A 24,472-nucleotide genomic window follows, 5' to 3' on the forward strand; every position below is an offset into this window, starting at 1 on the left:
GGGTTTATTCGATCACCTACCAATTCTCAGAAGGCAGCCCGCCCTTCGGCCCCTTTTTCTCCTCTACCTCTTCACGTAAATCACAGGGATCTGGGCCTGTTCCCGAGGAAGCAGTATATCCTTTGCGTCAGGCTCGTCAGACTGGTGAACGAAAAAAAGGATTCTGCTAGTCCGTGGTGAGTAATCGCAGCCCTGATGTCTAGAAGTTATTTTCGGTTATAAGAGACGTTAGTGGCGACATTATGTACAAAATAAGTTGAAAAATAGGTTAAACAACGCAAATAAATGAACAAAAAAAACTATCGGTTGGGGACACGTAAAACCTCTGCCTTCCTCACATTTTCCATGCGAGAAATTGCCAAGAAACTGAAAATCTCGTACAATGCTGTGTACTACTCCCTTCACAGAACAGCACAAACTGGCTCTAAACAGAATAGAAAGAGGAGTGGGAGGACCCGGTGCACAACTGAGCAAGAGGACAAGTGTATTAGTGTCTAGTTTGAGAAACAGATGCTTCACAAGTCCTCAACTGGCTACTTCATTAAATAGTACCCGCAAAACACCAGTCTCAACGTCAACAGTGAAGAAGCGACTCCAGAATGCTGGCCTTCAAGTCAGAGTTGCAAAGCAAAAGCCATATCTCAGACTGGCCAATAAAAAGAAAAAATTAAGATGGGCAAAAGAACACAGACACTGGACAGAGGAAGATTGTCCATAACACTTTTTTCCAGACAAATCTAAGTTTGAGGTGTTCGGATCAAAGAACATTCATGAGAAGCAGAAAAAATGTAAAGATGCTGAAGGAGTGCTTGACGCCATCTGTCAAGCATGGTGGAGGCAATGTGATGGTCTGGGGGGTGCTTTGGTGGTGGTAAAGTGGGATATTTGTACAGAGTAACAGGGATCTTGAAGAACTCCATACCAACAGGACAATGACAAAGCACAGCTCCAAACTATGCAATAACTATTTAGGGAAGAAGCAGTCAGCTGATATTCTGTCTATATTGGAGCGGCCAACACAGTCACCGGATCTCAGCCCTATGGAGCTGTTGTGGGAGCAGCTTGACCGTATGGTACGTAAGAAGTGCCCATCAAGCCAATCCAACTTGTGGGAGGTGCTTCAGGAAGCATAGGGGTGAAATCTCTTCAGATGACCTCAACAAATTGACAACAAGAATGCCAAAGGTCTGCAAGGCTGTAATTGCTGCAAATGGAGGATTCTTTGACGAAAGCAAAGTTGGAAGGACACAATTATTATTTCAATAAAAATGTAAAAAAACATTATTTATAAACTTGTCAATGTCTTCATTATATTTCCAATTCTTGATTATATTTCCAATTCATTTTGCAACTCATTTCATGTATGTTTTCATGGAAAACAAGGACATTTCTAAGGGACCCCAAACTTTTGAACAGTAGTATGTATACACACACACAATCTGGTTTCAGCATGGGAATACAAAGTACAGCACTGGATCTGAGCCGACTAGACCCACCTTATTACACCTATATATAATTGGAACACGTACAAACGACAGTAGGGTTTACCCTCAACAGCTCAGACTTTAATAAGTCTTACATACACACACCGACACTGCCTATAAGTCAAAACACAGCAGTGAGGGTGAGCCACTGCCCCCTACTGGTAGTACATGTTCAGGTAAGGAAAATGGGATATATGACCAAGGCGTTCACAGGTAAAAGACCATGGTCATGTTCGAGAGCATCAAAACAGTGATGTATCATGGGAAAATGTTGGCTGACTGGCCAATATTGAGTAGTTAATTAGGATACAAGGTGATTTGAATTGTAGGTCAGTCTGTCTACAATTGAAGTTTGAGTGCGTGGGGTAGGCAGAAAGTAAGACTGATCTGGATGTATAGTGATGCCTCTGAGGGAGAGAGGTTGGTGGTGGTGAACTTGGCGTGGGCCTCCCATCCTGCTGGTTTTAGCCCAGATAAAACCCCATTTGTCAGGCTGTGACTGTCCCAGCCGCCCAGGGCTCCCACCAGACAGAGCTGGATGAATATATTTGCCCAACAGGAAAGAAGGGATTTAACTCACAGAGACTAAAACCCCAGAAAATCCCTCCCCTAAAGTCTCTACTGGTGTAATGCATGGTAAACAGGTTGACCCAGGAACATAGCCAGAGGGAAGGGGGATAGAGAGACAGGAAATAGCAATAAGACAAGACATGGAGAAAAGAAGAGCATGGCAGAGAAAAGACAGAAGGCTCCAGGAGACAATGTTTAATGGAGAGACAGAGGAAGGGGGGATAGGAGAGACAGAGGAAATAGCAATAAGACAGACATGGAGAAAGAAGAGCATGGCAGAGAATGACAGTCAGAAGGCTCCAGGAGACAATGTTTAAAGTCATTCACGTCAGGCTGATACTTTAGTTCACACCATGTTTCATCAGCACCATCAATGTTTAAAATAGTGTTAATTGACTGAAAGACAAGAAAACTGTTTAAAAACTTTAAATTGTGAAAAAGATTTGCAGTTCCAATTAATGGACAATGGCTATGAACAGCGGGATACTCTGCCTCTCCAATGAAATCTTGCAACACCGGTGCCTAATTACAGCACACCACCACGATGCAATTAAACCAGAAGTGTGCATCAATCAAGCCAGGGTTTAAATGGACATTTAATTGTAATGTTTGATTTTCCATATACTGTTCCTATTAGTAAGTTCATCCTCATGCATTTTAATTCTCAATCACTCCAAAGACCGCAAATTAGGGAGACAAGAAAATCAGAGACCATTTCAGTTGTGTATAGTGTATTATTGAACAGAAGTCTTCTTTAATATATACATGTTTTACAAGACATTATGTGCACATACAGTAGTTAGCTATGATTTAGGAGACTGCATTGTGAAGTAAAAAAATATACAAAACTTCATCCAGCAGGTCTTCAAACAGGGGAATGACTGTGTCTATGGGATGTACCCGTAGCAGTATGGGATGTACCCGTAGCAGTATGGGTAGTGAAGCTTCATTCAAATTGGGGAGACGCGGGAGCGACAGTCCCAGTTCCCAACATCTCAGAGTTTTTCCCCCCACACGGCCGACATGCAATTTATAATGGTGCGATTAACGGTCACAGCACACCAAACACAAAATGATAGCACTTCAGGCGACAAGATTCTCCGGGGGAATCAGGTAGAAAGGCATCCAACGTGCGGTCAGAATGCACCAAACTCAAATTCACATGTATGTGACAGCTTAGTTGTCCTACATCTCCCCTGTATAAATGTACCTTGTCCGTAAGGGGTAGGTGGGCAGGTGTCAGAGTGCAGTAGACTCAACAGGCAACTCCCCCAAGAAGCTCATCAAGGTCATCTGCACAACACAGAGACAGACAAATTAAATCAAACAAAACACAGGGTGGAGCGCTGATTGGTTTCCCAAGAACATACACTCATATGCATATCCAAGTCCCACCTGCGCCCCAGGACAGGTCCAGTGGTGCAGCAGGCGGGCCCAGGGGAACACTAGAGGAGCCAGCACCAGAGTCTGCAGAGACCTGTGGGGCCCGAACATCCTCTTTCATCATCATTATCATAGAACAACTCCATCTGAGACACAGGGCTCCTGGGACACTGGAGGACTGATCAGATGATTCCAACATTGGCTCTACATTCAACAGTAGAGTTAGACAAACAAAATACAATACATCTGTCAAGACACCAAGTTTTTACTCATCAATGTCATTGATTTGTCATTGTTACATCAAACTCCCAACAGCAGGATACAGGATAACAACAAGATATCCTCCAGCCCTTGGTAGTGGTGTCTCACCGGGGGGAGGGGGAGCAGGGCTCTTGGTGTGGAGGGACGGGGTCGAGCCGTCAGGAGGGTAGATCCTCAGAGGTTGTTGGGTGTCACGTTCAGGTAGTGGTTACGTGGGGACGGAGAGAACACACCCACCTTCATGAAGAGACACCAATTATGGGTCTACAGCTAACAATTTTTGCACTATCAACTTTACACACAATTTGTTTTGTGCCGGATTTTTATTGTGAGTGGCTCAATCATTTTGAAGAATCCAACAAATGATTTGCAATGAAACACTAGTAAATAGTGAGGTGTGTGGCCCAGAAGTCTTACTCTGTTTGAGCAGCAGTACCGCCCCTGTCTTGAGCTCCCCTAGTCTGTCCTCTAGAGGCGCCGGCACTGTGCCCTGCATCTCTCCTACAGTCAGACACACGGTTACTACGGTGTTCACCGGCAGTCAGAGCAAAACAGCATACCTAGCCACTGTGCTTCTGCATTGCTTGCTCTTTTTTGGGGTTTTAGGCTGGGTTTCTGTATAGCACTCTGTGACAACTGCTGATGTAAAAATGGCTGTATAAAATACACGTGATTGATTCATTCCACATGGAGCACACTGGTCACATTATTCCTGCTAATGACAACAGTGTAGTAATCAGTGCATCCCTCCAGTGGTAATCTGTTGACAGGTAACACCATGGGCCACACTTCAGGAGGGAATGCACAGATCACTGAGACTTAATAGTCTGTGGTGATCAGCATGTGTTAATAAACGTTCATTTGATGCTGATCCATGATGACAGAATCACTAATAAGCACAACACTAAGGTTAAGTAAGTACTTTAAATAGATCCGCTCAGATTCAAGCTAGGTTCAAGCAGGAACTGCAAGAAAATGAGAGAAAGAGACAGAAAAAGGAAAAGAGCCCTAGAGACAATGAAACCGCCAGCCACAGACTCACTAAAATGCCTGTGACCAGTTCTACCTACAAGCACAAGCTTACCATCAGTAGGCCTTACCTGTGGGATCCCTGAACACAGCCTTGGCATCAGCGTGTGTGGAGGGATGCTCTTTAGTACCACAGCCATGTTGGGGACCTGTTCTTCACCAGCTGTTTCAGGGCCGCCTGACAGAGCAGACAGACAGAGACCTTCGTATTAGAGCACTACAAAACAAGTTCAAACAACTGCCAATCATTAACTTTAATTAATTAAACATCTCAATTACTCATGCAGAGTTGCCATTAGCAGTGGCACATTAAGACTGTGGAAAAAACAACAGAATAACCATTAAGATGATTAATGTGTGATCATGCTTGGGATGATAACTACTAATTCCCAGGCACAGGCCTGTCATTTGTCCTGATTATACTGATAGAGTGCCACCACAGAGACAAGGGCCATTAACATAGAGAAAAACAGCCCATCCACTTCTATCAGGGAGGCTGCCCTGGGTGCAGAAAACATGCTCATGAAGTCAAATTATGCAAACGGTGTTACGCAAGTGTTACATTTTGCACCAGATGATATGGCATTTTTCTAACATTAAATATGCTATGTTAAATGATGCATATTGTTGTGGGTACATGGCCACGCACAGCCTGAACACTGTTAGCCTTTCAGTCAATTTTCATGCCATTTACACTACTATAGGCTGTGTAAATTGATACCGCTAAATGTGCTGGTCACCTGCGGTGGAGTACCATGGCCACGCTGTAAGAGTGCAGAAACAGGAGGAGTTCCTTCGTCCAATCCCATCTCTGCCTTCATCGCTGCCCACGACCTCCACTGAAATCCTCTTCCTCAGTCTGGAGAGCTGGGAACCTGACAAGTTTTTTTACACACACATCACATGTTCATAAAAGCAAAATGATATAATAAAGCAATGGACAAAAAGGTTAACTAATATCATGACACATTCTGTAAATGTATAGGCTACACATCAGTGTGATAGTACCTGACTGGGCAGTCGAGCACGGCCCCCCATGTGCAGGTGTTCTGAGGAATGGCCACCACAATGTCATCCAGGGCTCTGCCCATGGAGCTGCTTTAAGGGAGAGAGAATGGAACCCGCAGTAGCTTAGTATCACAACCAAGCACATGTTGACTGCTGAGATTAGTTAGACTACAAATAAACGGACAGAGAGGCAGGTAGGGATAGAAGCAAAAAGAGACACACCTGTTGGTAGGATTCCTGCAGGCCCGGGAAGCGGCGGTATTGGGCCGGATGTGGTCAGAACCCGGTCTCTGGGGAGTCTTGTTGGAGTTGGACACCAGCTGAATCAAGTGGTTAGTGAAGATGGGCGGTGGAGGGAACGGGGGTGAGACTGGGGAATAAAACCAAACCTACTAGAGGGGCTGGGGAGACAAAAAGGCTGCGCCCTTGAGCCAGAGGTGTAGCCCAGGGCCTCTGTACCTGGGAAGGAAGCCCTCTGACTGGGGGTCACAGGCCTGGGGAAGGGGCTGGAGGCCATGGTGAGGCCAGATAACACTGGGCTCTGGGGTGGAGCTAGGAGGAAGGTAGCACTAGGATCAGGGTGGGGAGAGGGGAAGGGACCAGGGAATGAGGACCTGTGGAGTATACTACTACTACTGGGAAGACCAGACATTTGGTTAGAGGTACTGAATCCTCTCAGACCCACATTGGGCCCGGTTTGAGCACCACCACAGGCTGTGGGCCGTAGTCTTTGGCTGGGGATACAGAGTCATCGCTGGGCTTGGTTAGATCTGCAGCTGGAGCAGTTTCTCGGACCTGAGCCCAAGTGCTCATCTGTGGGTCACTTTCATCTAGGTCTGCCAGGTCAACAACCCAATCATCAAAGTCATCCTGCGGGCGAGGGGCCTCTTGTTGTCCTGTTGTGTTTGACTTCATCTGTTGAGCTGGTGAGGAGCTCTGTTGGGTAACTGTACACAGTCCCTACTCAGTGTAGGAAGGTGGAGAAGGGGGAAGAGGGAATGAGGGCAATGGTTTAGATGTAGAGAGCTGTCTCAAACCCAAAGCAGTAGACTGTCCTACACTGTTCGGTGTTGAATTATCTGACCCTGGGCCATTCGACAGGCCCCTATGGGCAAGTATGCCTTCTGTGGTTGGTTGATGTGAGTTATTCTGACCATAGGGGCAGCAGGAGTTGATGCTGCAGTTGAACGGAGGAAACAGGACTGTGCTGCAGAGGACACAGTGCAAGCAGACACTGATGGAGCAGACCAGTCCATCTCAAGTAGATCCTAACACACACACACACACACACACACACACACACACACACACACACACACACACACACACACACACACACAAAAAAAGTTGTATAACTCATATTCAAAGAAAGCCAGAGGTGTTCAGACTAAATAGTTTCACAACAGTACTCTACATTACTTGTGATGTCAATGTGAGAATTTATTCACAGAGGGCTATAATCTGTCATAACTATTATATCAGCAGGTGGTAATCACTGACTGTGTAAATCAGTTTGCAACACCTCATCATGAAGTCCTCCCCAACGTTAAATAATCCATTCCACTTGCAAGTCTGTCGAAAAAGAAAGACATCTTCAAATATAGCATCAACTAAGAAAGAGCTAGATGTAAATTACATTTTGCCAACTAGATGGTTGGCTAACACTGTTAGCTACGTGCCAAGCTAGCTAGAAGCTTCTCTCATTTGTAAACTTGTGGCAGCTACCGACCTGGGAACCAGAGCTAGCAAACAAATATGACTGATTCTTACCATAGCAGTCAATGCGATCTCGTGTCGAATGTCTTTTCTAACTGCCTATTTACATTGGTACATAAGATCAATCGGAAATGTAGATGTCATTTATTCAGTCATCCAGTACTTGCTGCAGTAAAAATAGTATAACTTTTCAAGCAAAGCAAAATGCGAAATTTTGTGAGATTGGCACCGCCACGTTCAAGTAGAACGTAATTGCGTAATCAATGTCTACGTTACATGACGTTCGCGAGATGGGTCGTCACTTGTCGCCACCTGCTGACTATCTCAGTTAATGCAGTTCCCCGAATATCAGATTGCGTTCCCTGTCTATTTATAACAGGCACTAAACTTGTATTGGGGCAACAATATCTTGTGAAAGGACATTTGGACGTGTCTGTAAAACACGTCATGAAGTGTCGAAAGCAAATTACATGATCCACAACAGCAAATGTACTATATTTTGTATAGTAACTTATTTGAGTTCACATGAAAAAAATCTGATTTCAGAGTGGTTACTACAAGTTCAAGGTGAGTAGAATTCTATATTCACACAACATTGATACTATGTAAATGCAATCTTCAAAGACCAGAGACAAAATAAATTGTTGTCTCTGTTATCTCTGTCTTGATTTTCGTTTAGTATTGGCCATAACAGTAGGTTTTTAGTCAGTGTCTAAGTCAAATTGGCTGCACTGAGTCATGTTGTGTAAACTGTAAACAACTAAAATTGGAACTGTTTCAAATGTGTTGCTTAAAGACCTCAGTGGGTTGCTTGAGATTCTGCTCCAGCTTTGGGTGTCATGTCCAGGGACACATTTGCCTTCAGCTCAGCCGCCTTGCATTCTCTGAAAGTGGATCAGGAGCTCCAGGAGTGGGAGGATAAGCGGCAGGCATTGGCTCACAGGAGGGCCATGAGCCGGCCACCTGTGTCCCGGGCCTCCAGACCCCCTCCCAGACAGCAACGGGGCCTCCAGGAGATCCGGGTCTATGAGGCCCGATGCAGAGACACCACAATCCACAACACATTCATGTGTGGGGACATGAAGGGAGTGCACACTGTGTTAAAGGACCCCTGCATGGTCAACGCACTGATGGAAACAGTACATGAGGAGATGGTGTGGGCTCCAGAGCTGGGTAGGTGTCAAACGCAGAGAATATAAACTCACTTTTACTGCTTCACTGTTGTCTTTTTGTTAGACCTATCTGTGCCTTTCTTATAGATCTTCCAATCATTCCCCAATCACTGCTCACTGACTCTCTTTATTCCATCCTCTAAACATACCTAAGCCTCTCTGGCTTTGAGCATCTGCTAGGTAAATAATGTACATACTCTCTGTCCCTCTGGCAGGGATGTGGACCATGAGCTCCAAGATCAAGCAGACATCTGCATTGCGTCTGGCAGCCAGCAAGGGACACTCAGGCTGTGTGGAGGAGCTGCTGTTTCGAGGGGCGGAGGTGGATGCTGACCCTGGTGGCAGCACAGCCCTGCATGATGCCTGTATAGGTGGCCATGACAGCTGTGTCCAGCTGCTGCTAGCCCACGGAGCAGACCCTGACCTGCTGGCAGAAGACGGCAGTGCACCCCTTCACCTCTGCAGCACAGCCCAGACATTTCAGTGAGTGACAGCGCTCTTAGCCATACTGACACTATGCCTGGTGATCATTTCTATTATTTATAGACAGAGGAATGTTTCAAAAGTTATATGGCAGGTGGGTCTGTTGATGTGGGTGCTAATGAATGATAAGATCATAAGGTTGTGTCTCTACTCTCTTCAGGTGTGCTGAGCTGCTGGTGACGGGTGGGGCAGAGGTCAATGTGTTGACCAGTGAAACAAAGCTAACGCCCCTCCATGTGGTGGCTCGTCGGGGTCTGGAGGAGCATGTGAAGCTCTTTCTGTCCCATGGAGCTGACGTGTCAGCCAGGAACCGTGAGGGGGAGACCCCCCTGAATGCAGCCTGTGGTGGGGCTGAGAGGCCTGCCGAGGCTGGGCGGTACCTCCGCGTGGTCCAGATGCTGCTGGGAGCTGGGGCTGACCCCTGCACTGCAGGCAGGAAACACCACACACCTCTACACAACGCCTGTAGTAACTGCAGCCCACGCATTGCAGAAATTTTACTACAACACGGAGCCAAAGCAGACGTGCAGAACTGTGCAGGATACACACCCATGGACTGTCTGTTACAGGTGGGGTTAAGGGTGGGCCATATGGGGAGGCAGAGGGAGCTACAGAGAGTTATGTGGTCAAAGTGTAAGATCCATTTGGACATAAGGTTATTTAATTATATTCATCATTTTCATAGTCAGTGAGTGGTAGATAAGACAGACTTCTTCTCCTTCTCCTGTCTGCAGGTGGTGGAGGACTATCCAGACCAGCATCCGGAGGCTGTAGCACGCTCCCTCCTAAACCACGGGGCCAAGGCCGGTAAAAGCTTGGTATGTCAGGGTGGGCAATTGGAAAAGTGTGTTGGGCCAAGCTGGGTGTAAAAATGCCAGTTGGAGGCTGCATTTGGGTCCATTTAATTCTATTTTATTGGGATGAAATATGTGCACCAGCAAAAGCTTGATTTTATTTCATTTGGGGTGCGCTATGAAAATGTTTTAAAGTTAATTCCCTGCAATTCTACGTAGACAATATATTTTGGAGGGCATGATAATAATAATAACCTCCACAGATTTCCTCCATATAGATGCTGAAGCTCTGCCTCCTCTCCCCTGCCACTCTGGAGGTAATGCTGAACTGCTATGCCGTTGTCCCTTCCTGTGAGGAATGGATGCAGTCTATCCCTCTTGAGATACATGAGGTTTGTCCTTTCCTCCGTTTTCAGCTCTCTCGTTCACTGCCTGAACCATCTAATGTCCTTCTTCCATTTCCCTCACCATCTCTCTGTCCCCAGACGCACCAGGGTTTCTTTGACTCTGTGAGGCAGATGACGAGCCAGCCCCGCTCCCTGCAGCACCTGTGCGGCTGTGCTCTGCGCCACCACTTAGGAAAAGGTATCGACGCAGCTATCAGTAGATTGGACGTCCCCAGCTCTCTGATGGAGTATCTGCTACTTCGGAATGACGGGGAGATCCGGTGAATAAAGTGAAACACGTGGGACAGAAGCCAAATCAAATCAAATCAAATTTTATTTGTCACATACACATGGTTAGCAGATGTTAATGCGAGTGTAGCGAAATGCTTGTGCTTCTAGTTCCGACAATGCAGTAATAACGAACAAGTAATCTAACTAACAATTCCAAAAAACTACTGTCTTATACACAGTGTAAGGGGATAAAGAATATGTACATAAGGATATATGAATGAGTGATGGTACAGAGCAGCATAGGCAGGATACAGTAGATGATATCGAGTACAGTATATACATATGAGATGAGTATGTAAACCAGTGGCATAGTTAAAGTGGCTAGTGATACATGTATTACATAAGGATGCAGTCGATGATATAGAGTACAGTATCTACGTATGCATATGAGATGAATAATGTAGGGTAAGTAACATTATATAGGTAGCATTGTTTAAAGTGGCTAGTGATATATTTACATCATTTCCCATCAATTCCCATTATTAAAGTGGCTGAGTAGAGTCAGTGTCATTGACAGTGTGTTGGCAGTAGCCACTCAATGTTAGTGGTGGCTGTTTAACAGTCTGATGGCCTTGAGATAGAAGCTGTTTTTCAGTCTCTCGGTCCCAGCTTTGATGCACCTGTACTGACCTCGCCTTCTGGATGACAGCGGGGTGAACAGGCAGTGGCTCCAGGGGTTGATGTCCTTGATGATCTTTATGGCCTTCCTGTAGCATCGGGTGGTGTAGGTGTCCTGGAGGGCAGGTAGTTTGCCCCCGGTGATGCGTTGTGCAGACCTCACTACCCTCTGGAGAGCCTTACGGTTGAGGGCGGTGCAGTTGCCATACCAGCCAAGAGAGAGAATGATTTGCATTTACAATAACTAAAAGAATGGTTGCAATAATTTGTGTTTTCTGTATTAATTTATTAATAAATCAACTTTTATTTTGCCTTTTGTGCTATGAAAATGTTATGATACATTTGTATGGACGATTGAAAAGACATCTCTGAACTGAGACTTATGATCAACTTTTGCTTATGCACCGGTGAAAGCAACCACCCACTACAGGTACACTATTGCTTTCATCTGTACTCTATTTTCAGCACATAAAGGAGAGAGAATGCGAGGAGAGGAAGTCACTTTTTAATATTTTAGATTTATACCGTTATTTGTTTCCTTGCTTGTGCCCGTTTGCGTACCAGCTACACAAGAGTTGGACGTCCCAAGGATCCCAGAAAGCACTAACCGACCTACGTGCTGGTGGCGTAACGTCATCTGTGTTTATGTGGCCCTCTACTCCAGTTTTATTATCGGGGCTGTGGCTAAATTAGCATGGTAGCATTTCGTCAAACATGATTTGACTACATAGCAGGTAAGCGCACCTCTTATATTCAAATGCGCATATAACTGGTGTGTGCATTTAATAAGAACATCTATAGAAAGCATTTTGACAATGTAGTGAAAGTTAGCAAACGAAGGTTGTCCTTGTTGCTATTACTAGCTAGCTAGCTTACCTAATACCTAGCTAGTAACCTACCAATATGTCTTCTAACGTTAGCATAAACATTGAAAAATGTTTTTATTCTGTATCTATCCAGTTCTCCAACGGATGCACAATGTAGTAGTAAACACATTAGTGACGTTTTAACTGGGTTGACATTTAGTTAGATGGTTTGTTAGCTAACTTTTGTGACAATATTGCCAGGCCATCACTTAAGAAACTATAGACGGTTGCTTTGAAGTAGCACTTAATCTCTGTCCCTGACAGTTGTAATACAGGTCTCGGTCCCTGACAGTTGTAATACAGGTCTCTGTCCCTGACAGTTGTAATACAGGTCTCTGTACCTGACAGTTGTAATACAGGTCTCTGTACCTGACAGTTGTAATACAGGTCTCTGTCCCTGACAGTTGTAATACAGGTCTCTGTACCTGACAGTTGTAATACAGGTCTCTGTACCTGACAGTTGTAATACAGGTCTCTGTCCCTGACAGTTGTAATACAGGTCTCTGTACCTGACAGTTGTAATACAGGGCTCTGTCCCTGACAGTTGTAATACAGGGCTCTGTCCCTGACAGTTGTAATACAGGGCTCTGTCCCTGACAGTTGTAATACAGGGCTCTGTCCCTGACAGTTGTAATACAGGTCTCTGTCCCTGACAGTTGTAATACAGGTCTCTGTCCCTGACAGTTGTAATACAGGGCTCTGTCCCTGACAGTTGTAATACAGGGCTCTGTCCCTGACAGTTGTAATACAGGGCTCTGTCCCTGACAGTTGTAATACAGGGCTCTGTCCCTGACAGTTGTAATACAGGGCTCTGTCCCTGACAGTTGTAATACAGGGCTCTGTCCCTGACAGTTGTAATACAGGGCTCTGTCCCTGACAGTTGTAATACAGGGCTCTGTACCTGACAGTTGTAATACAGGGCTCTGTCCCTGACAGTTGTAATACAGGGCTCTGTCCCTGACAGTTGTAATACAGGGCTCTGTCCCTGACAGTCACAATACAGGTCTCTACTCAGGCTTTCTACTCATATGTATCTATGCACTTCTTTCACTTCTCTTTTGCTTTTCAACAGACACAAAGGACAGAGATGGCGGTGTGTGCACTGACAATGGACGGGATGGAAGACGGGGTGGCTGCAGTAAGCGGTGTGTTACTCCTGGTCTTGGCCCTGGTCCTGGCTTGGCTCTCCACGCAAGTGGCAGATCGGGGAGACCACATCCTGAGCACCATCCTTACAGTTGGGGCCCACGCCTCTCTAATCGGGCTGGGGGGCCATGACAGTTACAGTGGAGGGCCACCCAGTGCAGACACACCAGAGCAGCAAACACCTCCACCCTCCCAGGAGAATAAGCCAGAGGAGGGGGAGCCTGGGTCTGAGAGGGAAGATGGGGAGATAACAGGAGAGGGGACTGCAGGGGCTGGAGTTGACCTGCTGTTGAATATCCAGGGGAAGAAACCTCAGACATACCAGCCTGATGATGATGAAGATGATGAGGATGACTATGAGGAAGAAGACAAGGTTCAGAAGCTGAGCCCAGTGGTCTCCTGCACCAGCATCACGGTTCGTTTGAAGTTCCTGAATGACACAGAAGAGGTGGCAGTCCTGAGTCCCCAGGATACAGTGGGTCTACTGAAGAGGTTAGTATGATATGGCAGCTCTCATTATACATGTTCTGTGTTTAACCTTCTTTTTTGATTTATTGAACATGCATATCTCTCCCATACAGTCTTACAGAGACATTTCTTTCTCCCCTCTAGTAAGTACTTCTCAGGGCGGGAGCGTCAGATCAAGTTGATCTACCAGGGCCAGCTGCTTCAGGATCCCAAACGGACTCTGCTCTCCCTCAACATCTCTCACAACAGTGTGATCCACTGCCACGTGTCCCAGGTGCTGCGGGAGGCCAGCCCAGAGGAGGCAGCTCGCTCTGGGGCTAGTGGGGGAATCAGGGCTGCAGGCCTGGCTCTGAGCACCAGCAGCCTGGTGGTGCCTGTGTTTGTGGTGATGTTAGCCGTGGTCTGGTACTTCCGCATCAACTACCGTCAGTTCTTCACCGCCCCTGCTACCATCTCCCTGGTGGGAGTCACTGTGTTCTTCAGCTTCCTCATCTTTGGAATGCACAGCCGGTGAGCGGGAGAGGAGGCAGGATGGAAGGGCCCTCATCTGGGCAGGAGAATGAGAGGGAAAAACAACTGTGTCAGGAGGATGAATGGAGTCAGGGGGCCTCTGCCTCAGACACCATAGAGCTCAACTGGAATCTTAAGAGTGGGTGTGCCTGTGTTTGTGCATGCACCAGCAAATAGCATAATATGAGATTGATTGTATGTGCAGAGATTTAAGTTATCTGGAATGTGTGTTTGTTAGTATGAAGCAGAGATAATACTGAGTGGTAATTTTGTTTCTCAGAAAAACATTGAGTGGGTCCAGCTCCTGTTGGTCCTTTATAGGGCAGAACCATCAGCATCACAGCCAGGACCACAGGCTGCTTGGTCCACTGTGTCAGCAACATCTTCTGGTCAGTTTGGCTTCACATAGCCTGTTCTGTGTTAGGTTGCTCTCAGTAATTAGGGTCTCTATTCAATCAGATCCGCTTAAGCCCACATCAGTATAGAAATTGTGTGGGAGGTGGAACTGTGTTAGTGCTGTCAATCCACTGAGGTATAAGAACTGGAGACTGCGCCCAATATGTCCGCCTTTTGTTTTCAAGGTTATCTACTCATGTTCGCATAGGCCAATTCATGTCTGTCTATATCCGGGTTGAATCCAGTTTATACAGACCAACATCGCATGCACACTAGCACTCAGTGCGCACAGGGTGCAGCGCAGACATCATCCAAAAACATGGCAGACTGATGAATATAAAATGTTGGCATTAGCTACAAATATTTGAATAATTAAATGGATGATTTGTGCACAAAGGTGATGACCTAAGTGTCTTATTATGAATTTTGAAATCTGACTTATCTATGTGGCCGTGTATGGAAATTGTCCTTCTGGGCTGAGTGTCAGTTAAACTGCAAAACTGTAGCTTTGCTTTAAGTAAATACCACGGAGCCTTGTTTACAAGTTCGAAAATGAGATGACCGATGCTTGCTTTGAGTAAATCTAGCCTACCACGGAGCCTTGTTTACAAGTTAGAACAATGGAATGAGAGAATCTAGACACCTCGATGAGGCTGATTAGACAAAATGACAGAATTTACAAAGACGCAAGAAACCACTCTTGTTATATTTCTACTTTCTTTCCATGGGACACTTTATTTACTGTAAACTGCCTTATTGCAAGGCAAAAAACAGTTTAAGGATTTTTGCTGCTTGAATTACTCTACGCTAATATACAATAGAAAATACAGACAAAGAAACCTCTGTACACTTGGGAAACTGAGAAAGAAAACCTAGCTGTGCGAACAATATACAATTGACATATTTGCACATGCACACACACGTGCATGAAAAAGTTGTTGTGAAGACACTTTCTATTGCACGTTTGTCCAAAAGTTGCACTCATATTGTTCAGAGACACACTGATACACACAAATAAACAGTTACACAGCATTAGTAATACAGGACATTCTTTACCCTGTCAGCAAAGAGGGACAAATTAAATGAGCCATACCCAAAATAGGTGTTTTTTCACTTGAAGGTTGATTCTTTTCGTGCACATTAAAGTGATGTCATACTTACTGGCTGAATGTTCTAAATGAAAGCTCAGGGTATATAAGATTCTTCCTAGCAAGTATAGTCTGGTGGACCCCTCAAACAGGAATGAATAACATATATCGAACTCTTTAGCTAGAGTAAAACTGAAAATGGCAAGAATAACAGTCTGAAATATCCCATGCAACAGCCATGGCACTTCTGTTGCAGGCGGCGGATTTGAATTCCTACAAGCACATAGACACTGCACATAAGCAGAGACAGACTTTGAAAGCAAGTCAAGTGATGCAGATTGACCTAGAGTATTATTGAAGAAAAAAAAGCAGGTTGACTCCACTATACTTTAGCATTATTCAACAGGAAGCAATGTGAGATCTACAACTTGTATAGAGTGATATTGTGATTTGCAGCAGAAGCAGATTAGAGAAACTTCAGACTGAGTATGAAACAGTAAAGATAGACAGGGAAGAAGCACTGTTTAGCATGAAGCTGTGTATGGTAGAGAGGTTACCGTGTATGTATACAGTATCCAATTAAATCATGATTCTTTTACATAGGTCATCATACCAAATGTATCGGTATATAAAAACACGTCAACATCTGCATTTACAATTTACTGAGTGCAGACATTAAATACACATCCTCACTTGACACAGTCAATGTAAACCAAAAAAGTTAAATATACAAAATAACACATATACTGACTCTACCACAATGGCACATTCAGAGATGCATAGTAATCTGAAAACAAATTAAATCACGCACACAACACGGAAAACAGTCAACTTTACACAACAAACATTCATACACACACACACCACTGTGCAATACAATGCTAGTACGGATAAAGCGACCATCAAGTACCCCAATACTGGTGAAACAACAAGATGGCACTGACATCCTCCACCACAATAACAACACTGTAGTCGTAAGGTGATGCAATTAGTCCACAAGTCCCCTCCTAAACAGAGACAGTCAAAAAGAAAGCAATGTTTTGTTTTCAGGAGAAAACAGATCAGAGTGCAAAAAAGCGGAGTGTGATTGGTCCATGTCTGAAGCCTAAATCACTGATTAACAAAAACATAATTAAAGTGAACAATCCATGTTTCTTTATAACTGGAATTGCAAAATATTGTCTTCAACAACAAACAAATAAGAATGGTGTTCAAATGAAGGGGTGCTGTGTCCAGTTATGAAAAAAGAGAAGTTACAACCCCTGGGCTAATCAGAGCTGATATTAATGTGTGAGTGAGTGGATGTTATCATCTTTGCCTCTGAGAGGGGGGGGGTTAGGTTGTCAGTTTAGGTTGTCATAGATACTGGGGGCAGAGGGAACAGGAAGCTTGGGCTTCTTCTTTCTGTTGGATTGGCCTACTAGACTACTCTGGGAGCTACTGCCCCCTCCACTCCCACTGCCGCCCCCTCCTCCTCCTGTGCTGTTTAGGCCAAGAGACGTCGTCTTCTTCTTCTTGGGCTTCTTAGAATCTGAGTTGTTGGTGCCTGGTAGAGAGATCGAGAGCAGGGGATGAGATGACTTCCACTGTATGAATGTACAGAATGTGGACCTGAATCGGTTCTCTTACTGGCTTTGGAGGAGGCTGAATCGGAGGGGGAGATGTCTGAGGATCCGTCCCACTGTAGGCGACTCATGAGAACCTGTCCGTCTGAGGCGTCGTAGCAGTCACTCTCCACCATCGTGTCTGCATCGGGCAGAGATGACCTGACAGAGACAACAGCCGCTCAGATCAGACCAGCCACAGACAGCAGCAGGACACATGGTGGAGCCATTCAACCTGCCATACAGCACACCTACTGTAGTACACATCCAGGCCATACAGTTGGCCCCATGAGTGCTCATACAGTAGCTAACTAACATAGTCCACCCTCAATGATAAGGCCTGTCCATCTAACTGGCACAAAACATCCACAATAAATACATAGTCATTCAATACAACTCCTCAAGCAAACACCTGTACATTTAGGGACACCACAGGCACCAGTCAAGATCGAATATATCAGTTCTAGGAATAAACCAGTCAGAACCAATGGAGGCCTGAGGGGCAGGGGAGGGGCACACTCACGCGGACGGCCCCAGGAGGAACACCCTGACGGCCCTCCTCTGTTCGTCCGTGTGCTGGGGGCACCGCTGGGACCTGGCAGGGACACAACGTGGCATTACAAACACCTGAGAAACACCTGCCCACAATGCACAGTGGCCCCGCCTACCCAGGGCCACGGCAGAGACAAGAGTGGGAGAGAGACAGAAACAGACACTGCCAGTGATCAATCAGATGATGGGTCAGGTGTCATGAGAGTTTGGAGGTTAGAGATTAACGTTTGCTCACTGACAGTGTCCAGTTCGTCTCTCACCACGTACGGCAGGCAGTGTCCAATCAGGGTCTTACATAGTCCAATTGGAAAATATCTGTCCAATCAAATATGAATTGTTTCACTAATTTTACACGATTTGGTATTATACTGAACAAAAATATAAAACGCAACATGCAACAACTTCAACGGTTTTACCAAGTTACAGTTCATAGAAGGAAATCAAGCCCTAATCTATGGATTTCACATGACTGGGCAGGGGGCAGCCATGGGTGGCATACTGTAGGTCCACCCACTGGGGAGCCAGAATGAGTTTTATCCCCACAAAAGGGCTTTATTACAGACAGAAATACTTTTCACTAGCCCCCCTCCCACTCCTCAAATTACCCCGCAGGTGAAGAAGTCGGATGTGGAGGTCCTGGGCTGACGTGGTTACACGTGGTCTACGGTTGTGAAGCCGGTTGGATGTACTGCCAAATTCTCTAAAATTACATTGGGAGGTAGCTTATTGTAGAGAAGTAAACATTAAATTCTCTGGCAATTGCACGCTCCCTCAAAACTAGAGACATCTGTGGAATTGTGTTGTGTGACTAATATTTTATTGTCCACAGCACAAGGTGCACCTGTGTAATGATCATGATGTTTAATCAGCTTCTTGATATGCCGCACCTGTCAGGTGGATGGAATATCTTGGCAAAGGAGAAATGCCCACTAACAGGGACACATTAATACACACAATAAGCTTTTTGTGCGTATGGAACGTGTGTGTATTTGTGCGTATTTTATTTCAGCTCATGAAAAATGGGGCCAACACTTTAGATGTTTAGTTTATATTTTTGTTCAGTATACATTTAAAAAAAGAAGAAAATTAGTCAATAACTGACCCCAATCATCTAATAAATACTATATGTTATAAAGGAAATGGAAAATAATTGAGAATCATATAGAGTTGCCACTTGTGTACCCCAAAAATCAGTCCCAACTACACATGATCACAACACACCAATGAAACTGATCATGTTAAAGGTCTCACAGAAACAACATGCAGAACAGTAACCATGAGTGTCTGTTGGCAGCCTCCATAATGGAGTTGGGCCACAGGTTTACCACTTGTCCGGAACACACGTCATTCAAGTCACGGAAGACCTTCCTGACTAGCTAGTTTAACAAACACCTCTGAGAACCTGGTAAGATCCATACTAAGGGGCAGGCTGAGGGATGGACACAGGACGTACTGACATTGACATCAAACTTCCAGGAAGATGTCTGTCTGAACCAGTACAACCCTGAATGGCTCATCATGATCATAATCAGCAACTTTGACTCAAGCTAACATCTAGTGCCAGCGCTTGAGAAACAAAAAGTATTAATGAGTTTGTGTGATAAAGGTGTGTGTGTGCACTCCGTGTAGCTGATAGGACATTAGGTGGAAATGACAAGACTATTAGAGGTGCATGTGCTGTGTTTGCGTGCAGAGTAATCCCTACCTGGTGCACATCTTCTTGGTGTGCTCTGAGATCACTCCACATTGCTGCAGACAGGGGGCAGTGTAGTTAGAGACAAGCCAGTCATACACACTGCTGATAAATGTCTTGAGATTTTAGATATGATCCAATACAGTTAGACTTGTGGATGGATGGTAGAATGGATAAATTAAAAATGACTCACTGTTGTCAACAGAGACCTCAGTTCGTCAGGGCCTAAAGTTTCGTAATTGATGCCAGTGTTATAGTTGTACTGCAGTGAGGGAGAGAAAACGATAACAGACATCAACACACTAATAGAAATGTAGGTGTGAACCATCAGAAAAATGGATTCTGGTTACCTTGTATGGATCTGCATTGACACTATTACTAAGCTCCCCTGAAAAAGAGAACAGCATATGATCTATCAGTCTACTTGCCAGACTCCCAAAGACACAGATGATGCACACAACCACCACCAACTATGAAATAAAGCAGTGATTACATTTAGTGCAATATCCACAATATTACATGTCACATTGATTCCTATGTCTGACAAAACATATGTAAAATGTACAGTTTATGATGGGATGAAGCAAAGGTCTCACTAGCTATTGACAAGTAAGGTAAGAGAACATAATTGATTATTATGTACGTGCTGCAGTAGCAAGCATATTTATGCATAAGCATAAGGCAAAATATATTTTAATGGTTTAATCAATCTGTGATTGAAATTGAGCAGCACTTTAAGGGCCAAAACCACAAATGACAGGTCGATCAAACTGGTGTGGATTGAGTTCAGGTAATTTATTACATAGGAACATCCTTGACGCTCCATAGAAGATAGCAGCACCGTTTAATTTCAGCTCCATTTAAAGAAACAGGTACAATCAGGAAATTAAGAATAAATGAAGACGTGATACAAAACGACAAAAACAAATGCAAACAAAAGCATGAATATGTCAAGTAGATAATGGATAGGATAATGCACAAAGAGGACTTGTTGAGTCACCTGAAAAACTAAGAGATAAACAGCTGGTCTGCTTTAGAGACATGACTGTAGTCTATCATTACTGGGACCAGACTATCATCTGACATGATTTTTTTCACTCAAGTGTTGAACGAGTTAAACAATATATAACACAATACAGAAAATAAATTGATATATTACATACAAAGAACTGAAAACTGGAGGCTGAACTGTGATTTATTGCACACAATTGTCAGCTTCCTGTAAGTCATTCTCAGCTCATTAACTTTGCACCATGATCCATGTCAAATTAAAATCATCAAGCAAACAGGAGACTGTGGAGCATGAAGAGTCGGCCTTTGCCTTATATCTTAATTGCTTATCCTCATCTTCAATGCTGCTTCTGATCCTTTTCACACTGTACTACGTCTGTATTCTGCCAACATTGTGATCCTTTTCATTCTGTACTACGTCTGTATTCTGCCAACATTGTGATCCTTTTCATTCTGTACTACGTCTGTATTCTGCCAACATTGTGATCCTTTTCATTCTGCACTACGTCTGCATTCTGCCAACATTGTGATCCTTTTCATACTGCACTGCGTCTGTATTCTGCCAACATTGTGATCCTTTTCATACTGTACTACGTCTGTATTCTGCCAACATTGTGATCCTTTTCATACTGTACTACGTCTGTATTCTGCCAACATTGTGATCCTTTTCATACTGTACTACGTCTGTATTCTGCCAACATTGTGATCCTTTTCATACTGTACTACGTCTGTATTCTGCCAACATTGTGATCCTTTTCATACTGCACTGCGTCTGTATTCTGCCAACATTGTGATCCTTTTCATACTGTACTACGTCTGTATTCTGCCAACATTCTGATCCTTTTCCTTTTCAACACTGCGTCTGTATTCTGCCAACATTCTGATCCTTTTTTTCATACTGCATGCGTCTGTATTCTGCCCATTCTGATTTAAGCAGCAGACTCTTCAATGGCCATCTATCGTCTGTATTCAGAAGGCCACATTCTGATCCTTTTCATACTGAAGATTTGAGACACCCTGGGTCTCTGCCAACATTCTGATTTCCTTAGGAAACATTCTGAACTCATACTTTCCCTGATGCCAACTGTCCTAACTGTACTACGTCTGGTTCTTTCCCAGATCCTTTTCTTCTCGTCTGGTCTACCAACATTCTGACTTTTACATTGCACTGCGGGAGGCCAACATTATAGAGCTGGCCTGGTCTGTATTCAGCCCCTTCTGATCCTTTTCATACTGTACTAGTCTGAAATGCATCATCTCTCAACACGCACTGCCAACATGGAGCTGTCCTGATCTGCAACAAGGCTTTGGCCCCAGCAATGCTGCCAACATTGTGATCCTTTTCAGAGTGTAAACATTCTGATCCTTTTCAACCATTCAACCAACATTCTAAAACTTTCACTGCACTGTATTCTGCCAACATTCTGATCCACAAAGTCTGGGCCAAAATTCTGATCCTTTTCATACTGCAGTGGGCTCTATTGTGCCAACATTCTGATCCTTTTCATACACACTTCCATTTCAAGGCTACAGTGAGTCTGGACTCTAGAACATTCCTTTTCAACTCCCTGTAACAAATAAAATACCATGAGACACTGATATAATATTCTGTACATTCTGATCCTCAGAATGCATTAATTAAACAATAATGTCTGCAATTAAATGAATGCACTGTGATTTCTACCAAATGATCCTTTTCATACTGATTGATTCTGCCAAATGATCCTTTTAAAAATTTGCCAAAAAAAACGGGGCAATTCTGCCAACAGTTGTACTACATCCATTTTGACCTGGATTTATAAACTCCTTAATGATATGTACCCATTGATTCTTGAAGAATATAACTTAAACTGTTATACCTTAGGAAATCAGAACTTGTTGTACTCCAATGTTTGTTAACAAAACACTATACAGCCTCAAAACTATAACTTTGATATCACAATGGTCAGTCCTTGCATCCATAGCTTTCTATTAATTTGGAGCAATGGTAAAACATTTCTAGCACAACTACTCTAAAACTTTCAGCTTTTTACAGAATAAGGGCCATAAATTGGGTGATGCCTATGTTTATTGTTTTAACTACTGATTGCCAGAAGATTAAAAACAAAAAATGAGCCATTCTAATCATTCTGTATTCAGAATGCATTATATAAAAATATTTACATTCCAGATGAAAATGTAAATGACACACAGCTTATAGTTTGTCATTTAACCTGCATCTTACATTTTGGGTTCTAAGAATATAACTTGAACTGTTATACAATCAGAACCATTTTTATGTTTGTTAACAAAACACTATACAGCCTCAAAACTATTTTGATGGTCTTCCTGCATCCAAGCTTTTTCTATTTTTAAGGTAAAACATAAGCTCTCAGCTTTTTACAGAATAAAGAGAACTGTCATTGTTTTACTGCTGATTGCCACTAAGATCTAGATAAAAATATCATCAAACAACTGGAAAATATTTACATGCAGACAGGAAAAGTGAATGACACACAGCTTATAGTTTGTCCTTAACCTGCATCTTACATGGGTTTGTAAAAAAAAATGTTTTAAATTTTGATCCTGGGTGCCATGATTCTAAGGAAATAATACACAAAAAGAGAACTGTCAATGTGATTCACATGATCCAGATGAAAATATCACAAACAATAGTGAAAAATGCAACAGGAAAAGTGAGCAACCCCTTGATCCAATTGAATTTTAAAAAAATAAAAAATTTGATCCTGCCATGCTTGTAAGCAGAAAGTAGGGCTGTGACAATACCAGTATGGCAAAAATAACAACTTAATGATGTTTGTTTACAACATTAGAGCTGTTTTCCTAAAGAAGTTTCCTTTCCACGACACTAACGAGTAATGCGATACTGGTATCATCCCGGCCCTAGCAGAAAGGACAGAGGGATACCAGAAATCCTAAAGGTTATTTTTTATCTATTGGCCCCCTTGCAATTACATGTGGACAAAAACACAACATACAGAACATGAATCTCCACAGCAATGAAACTTACCAAAGGTATATGTTGTTTCAAAGAATGTAAAAATACCTTATCTGACTTTCTCTTCTTAGCTGTAGAGGGAAAATAGAGGGGTGTAAGACAAGCATAGATGTGCTTGTTCAGCTAAAGTCACAAAAAACATTCAGACAGGGATTCACACTTGTTTTATTCTCACCTTTTTTTTCTGAGCCATACGACCAGTCATTGTCATTGACGTCATCATTGTCTTCCTGATCACTCTCTGATTTGTTGTTCATGTTGTTACTGCTTGCTATTCTGTAGACCAATATCAAGAAAATGATCAGAATTGCCCAATCACTTGAGGAATGTATTGGTTTGTTTTCTTTGTCACATTGTAGTGTAGTGTCTACTGTCCATGTCCAGTGCCCCTTGCTGACCTGCGGTTGGCGATGCGGCTGCTGTTGCGCCCCATGCCCAAGCATTTCTCCAGATGAGGGGCAAAGCGGGGACGCAGCAATGCTCCGGTTGCAGTTGGGACACACACACTCCTTGTTTTCCACTGATTGTACACTTGCCCGAAAATGTCCACTCCTGGTTGGTCAACGATTTCTACGGAGCAAGGCGAGAACATACATGAAAGATAAACTAACCAATTAAAGGCAGAGAGATGAACCAGATAACCAGACCCAGGAGAAGGCACTCTGGTCCTAACCGAAGTCCTTCATGCTTTCTTGGTCCGTGTCATCCAGGAAGAAGTAGCCCTGTTTGACAGCACGATGCACCTCGAAACACAGGCCCAAACAGGCGTCCTCCACCAGGTCCAGTAGATGTCCTGAGCCAAGGCCTGGAGGGCAGCAAAAATAAAGCAGAGTCACAAAGGAAAGGAAACTACATGAGCAACTTCCTGTTTTAAAGCAGGACAACAACCACCAAACATGATAGGATGGTGAAAGTGTAGTCCACTACTCACCTCTAGCTTGGTGT

At 43.9% G+C, this 24,472-nt stretch overlaps 3 protein-coding genes across 5 annotated transcripts; 2 read left to right on the forward strand and 1 right to left on the reverse strand.

Annotated features, from left to right (window-relative positions):
- Positions 1-7,911: 7,911 nt before the first annotated feature.
- On the forward strand, positions 7,912-10,686 carry asb16 (ankyrin repeat and SOCS box containing 16). Of its 3 annotated transcripts, none has more exons than XM_042317178.1 (7): positions 7,912-8,018; positions 8,317-8,624; positions 8,839-9,106; positions 9,267-9,675; positions 9,841-9,924; positions 10,179-10,292; positions 10,386-10,686. In XM_042317178.1, exons 2-7 carry the CDS (start codon positions 8,402-8,404, stop codon positions 10,569-10,571), a joined length of 1,284 nt encoding a protein of 427 aa, XP_042173112.1. In that variant the 5' UTR covers positions 7,912-8,018; positions 8,317-8,401; the 3' UTR covers positions 10,572-10,686. The 3 variants fall into 3 exon arrangements, with proteins under 3 accessions (XP_042173112.1, XP_042173111.1, XP_042173113.1); XM_042317177.1 differs by having other exon boundaries at positions 8,343-8,624; XM_042317179.1 differs by having other exon boundaries at positions 8,351-8,624.
- Positions 10,687-11,757: 1,071 nt separating this feature from the next.
- LOC121845616 (transmembrane and ubiquitin-like domain-containing protein 2) lies at positions 11,758-14,979 on the forward strand. Its single transcript, XM_042317180.1, has 3 exons — positions 11,758-11,929; positions 13,134-13,699; positions 13,820-14,979. Exons 2-3 carry the CDS (start codon positions 13,149-13,151, stop codon positions 14,187-14,189), a joined length of 921 nt encoding a protein of 306 aa, XP_042173114.1. The 5' UTR covers positions 11,758-11,929; positions 13,134-13,148; the 3' UTR covers positions 14,190-14,979.
- Positions 14,980-16,303: 1,324 nt separating this feature from the next.
- LOC112236348 (ataxin-7-like protein 3) lies at positions 16,304-24,425 on the reverse strand. The gene is given in 13 exon segments (XM_042317181.1): positions 16,304-17,215; positions 17,299-17,435; positions 17,797-17,868; positions 19,531-19,574; positions 19,712-19,780; positions 19,869-19,988; positions 23,462-23,598; positions 23,703-23,803; positions 23,926-23,993; positions 23,995-24,041; positions 24,044-24,097; positions 24,201-24,332; positions 24,419-24,425. Coding segments are annotated over 13 exon segments (1,191 nt in total). The 3' UTR covers positions 16,304-17,012.
- Positions 24,426-24,472: the final 47 nt, after the last annotated feature.

This window comes from Oncorhynchus tshawytscha, unplaced genomic scaffold (genome assembly GCF_018296145.1).
Source record: "Oncorhynchus tshawytscha isolate Ot180627B unplaced genomic scaffold, Otsh_v2.0 Un_contig_2487_pilon_pilon, whole genome shotgun sequence".
Classification (NCBI taxonomy): domain Eukaryota; kingdom Metazoa; phylum Chordata; class Actinopteri; order Salmoniformes; family Salmonidae; genus Oncorhynchus; species Oncorhynchus tshawytscha.

What these genes read in the sequence shown, in the direction of transcription:
- LOC121845616 (XM_042317180.1), top strand. Translation starts at nt 13,149, where the DNA reads ATGGCGGTGTGTGCACTGACAATGGACGGGATGGAAGACGGGGTGGCT. An exon ending in ACAGTGGGTCTACTGAAGAG is followed by an intron (nt 13,700 to 13,819) that starts GTTAGTATGATA and finishes TCTCCCCTCTAG; the next exon opens with TAAGTACTTCTCAGGGCGGG.
- asb16 (XM_042317177.1), top strand. Translation starts at nt 7,922, where the DNA reads ATGATCCACAACAGCAAATGTACTATATTTTGTATAGTAACTTATTTG. An exon ending in CCATGGACTGTCTGTTACAG is followed by an intron (nt 9,676 to 9,840) that starts GTGGGGTTAAGG and finishes TCCTGTCTGCAG; the next exon opens with GTGGTGGAGGACTATCCAGA. An exon ending in CCAAGGCCGGTAAAAGCTTG is followed by an intron (nt 9,925 to 10,178) that starts GTATGTCAGGGT and finishes TCCTCCATATAG; the next exon opens with ATGCTGAAGCTCTGCCTCCT.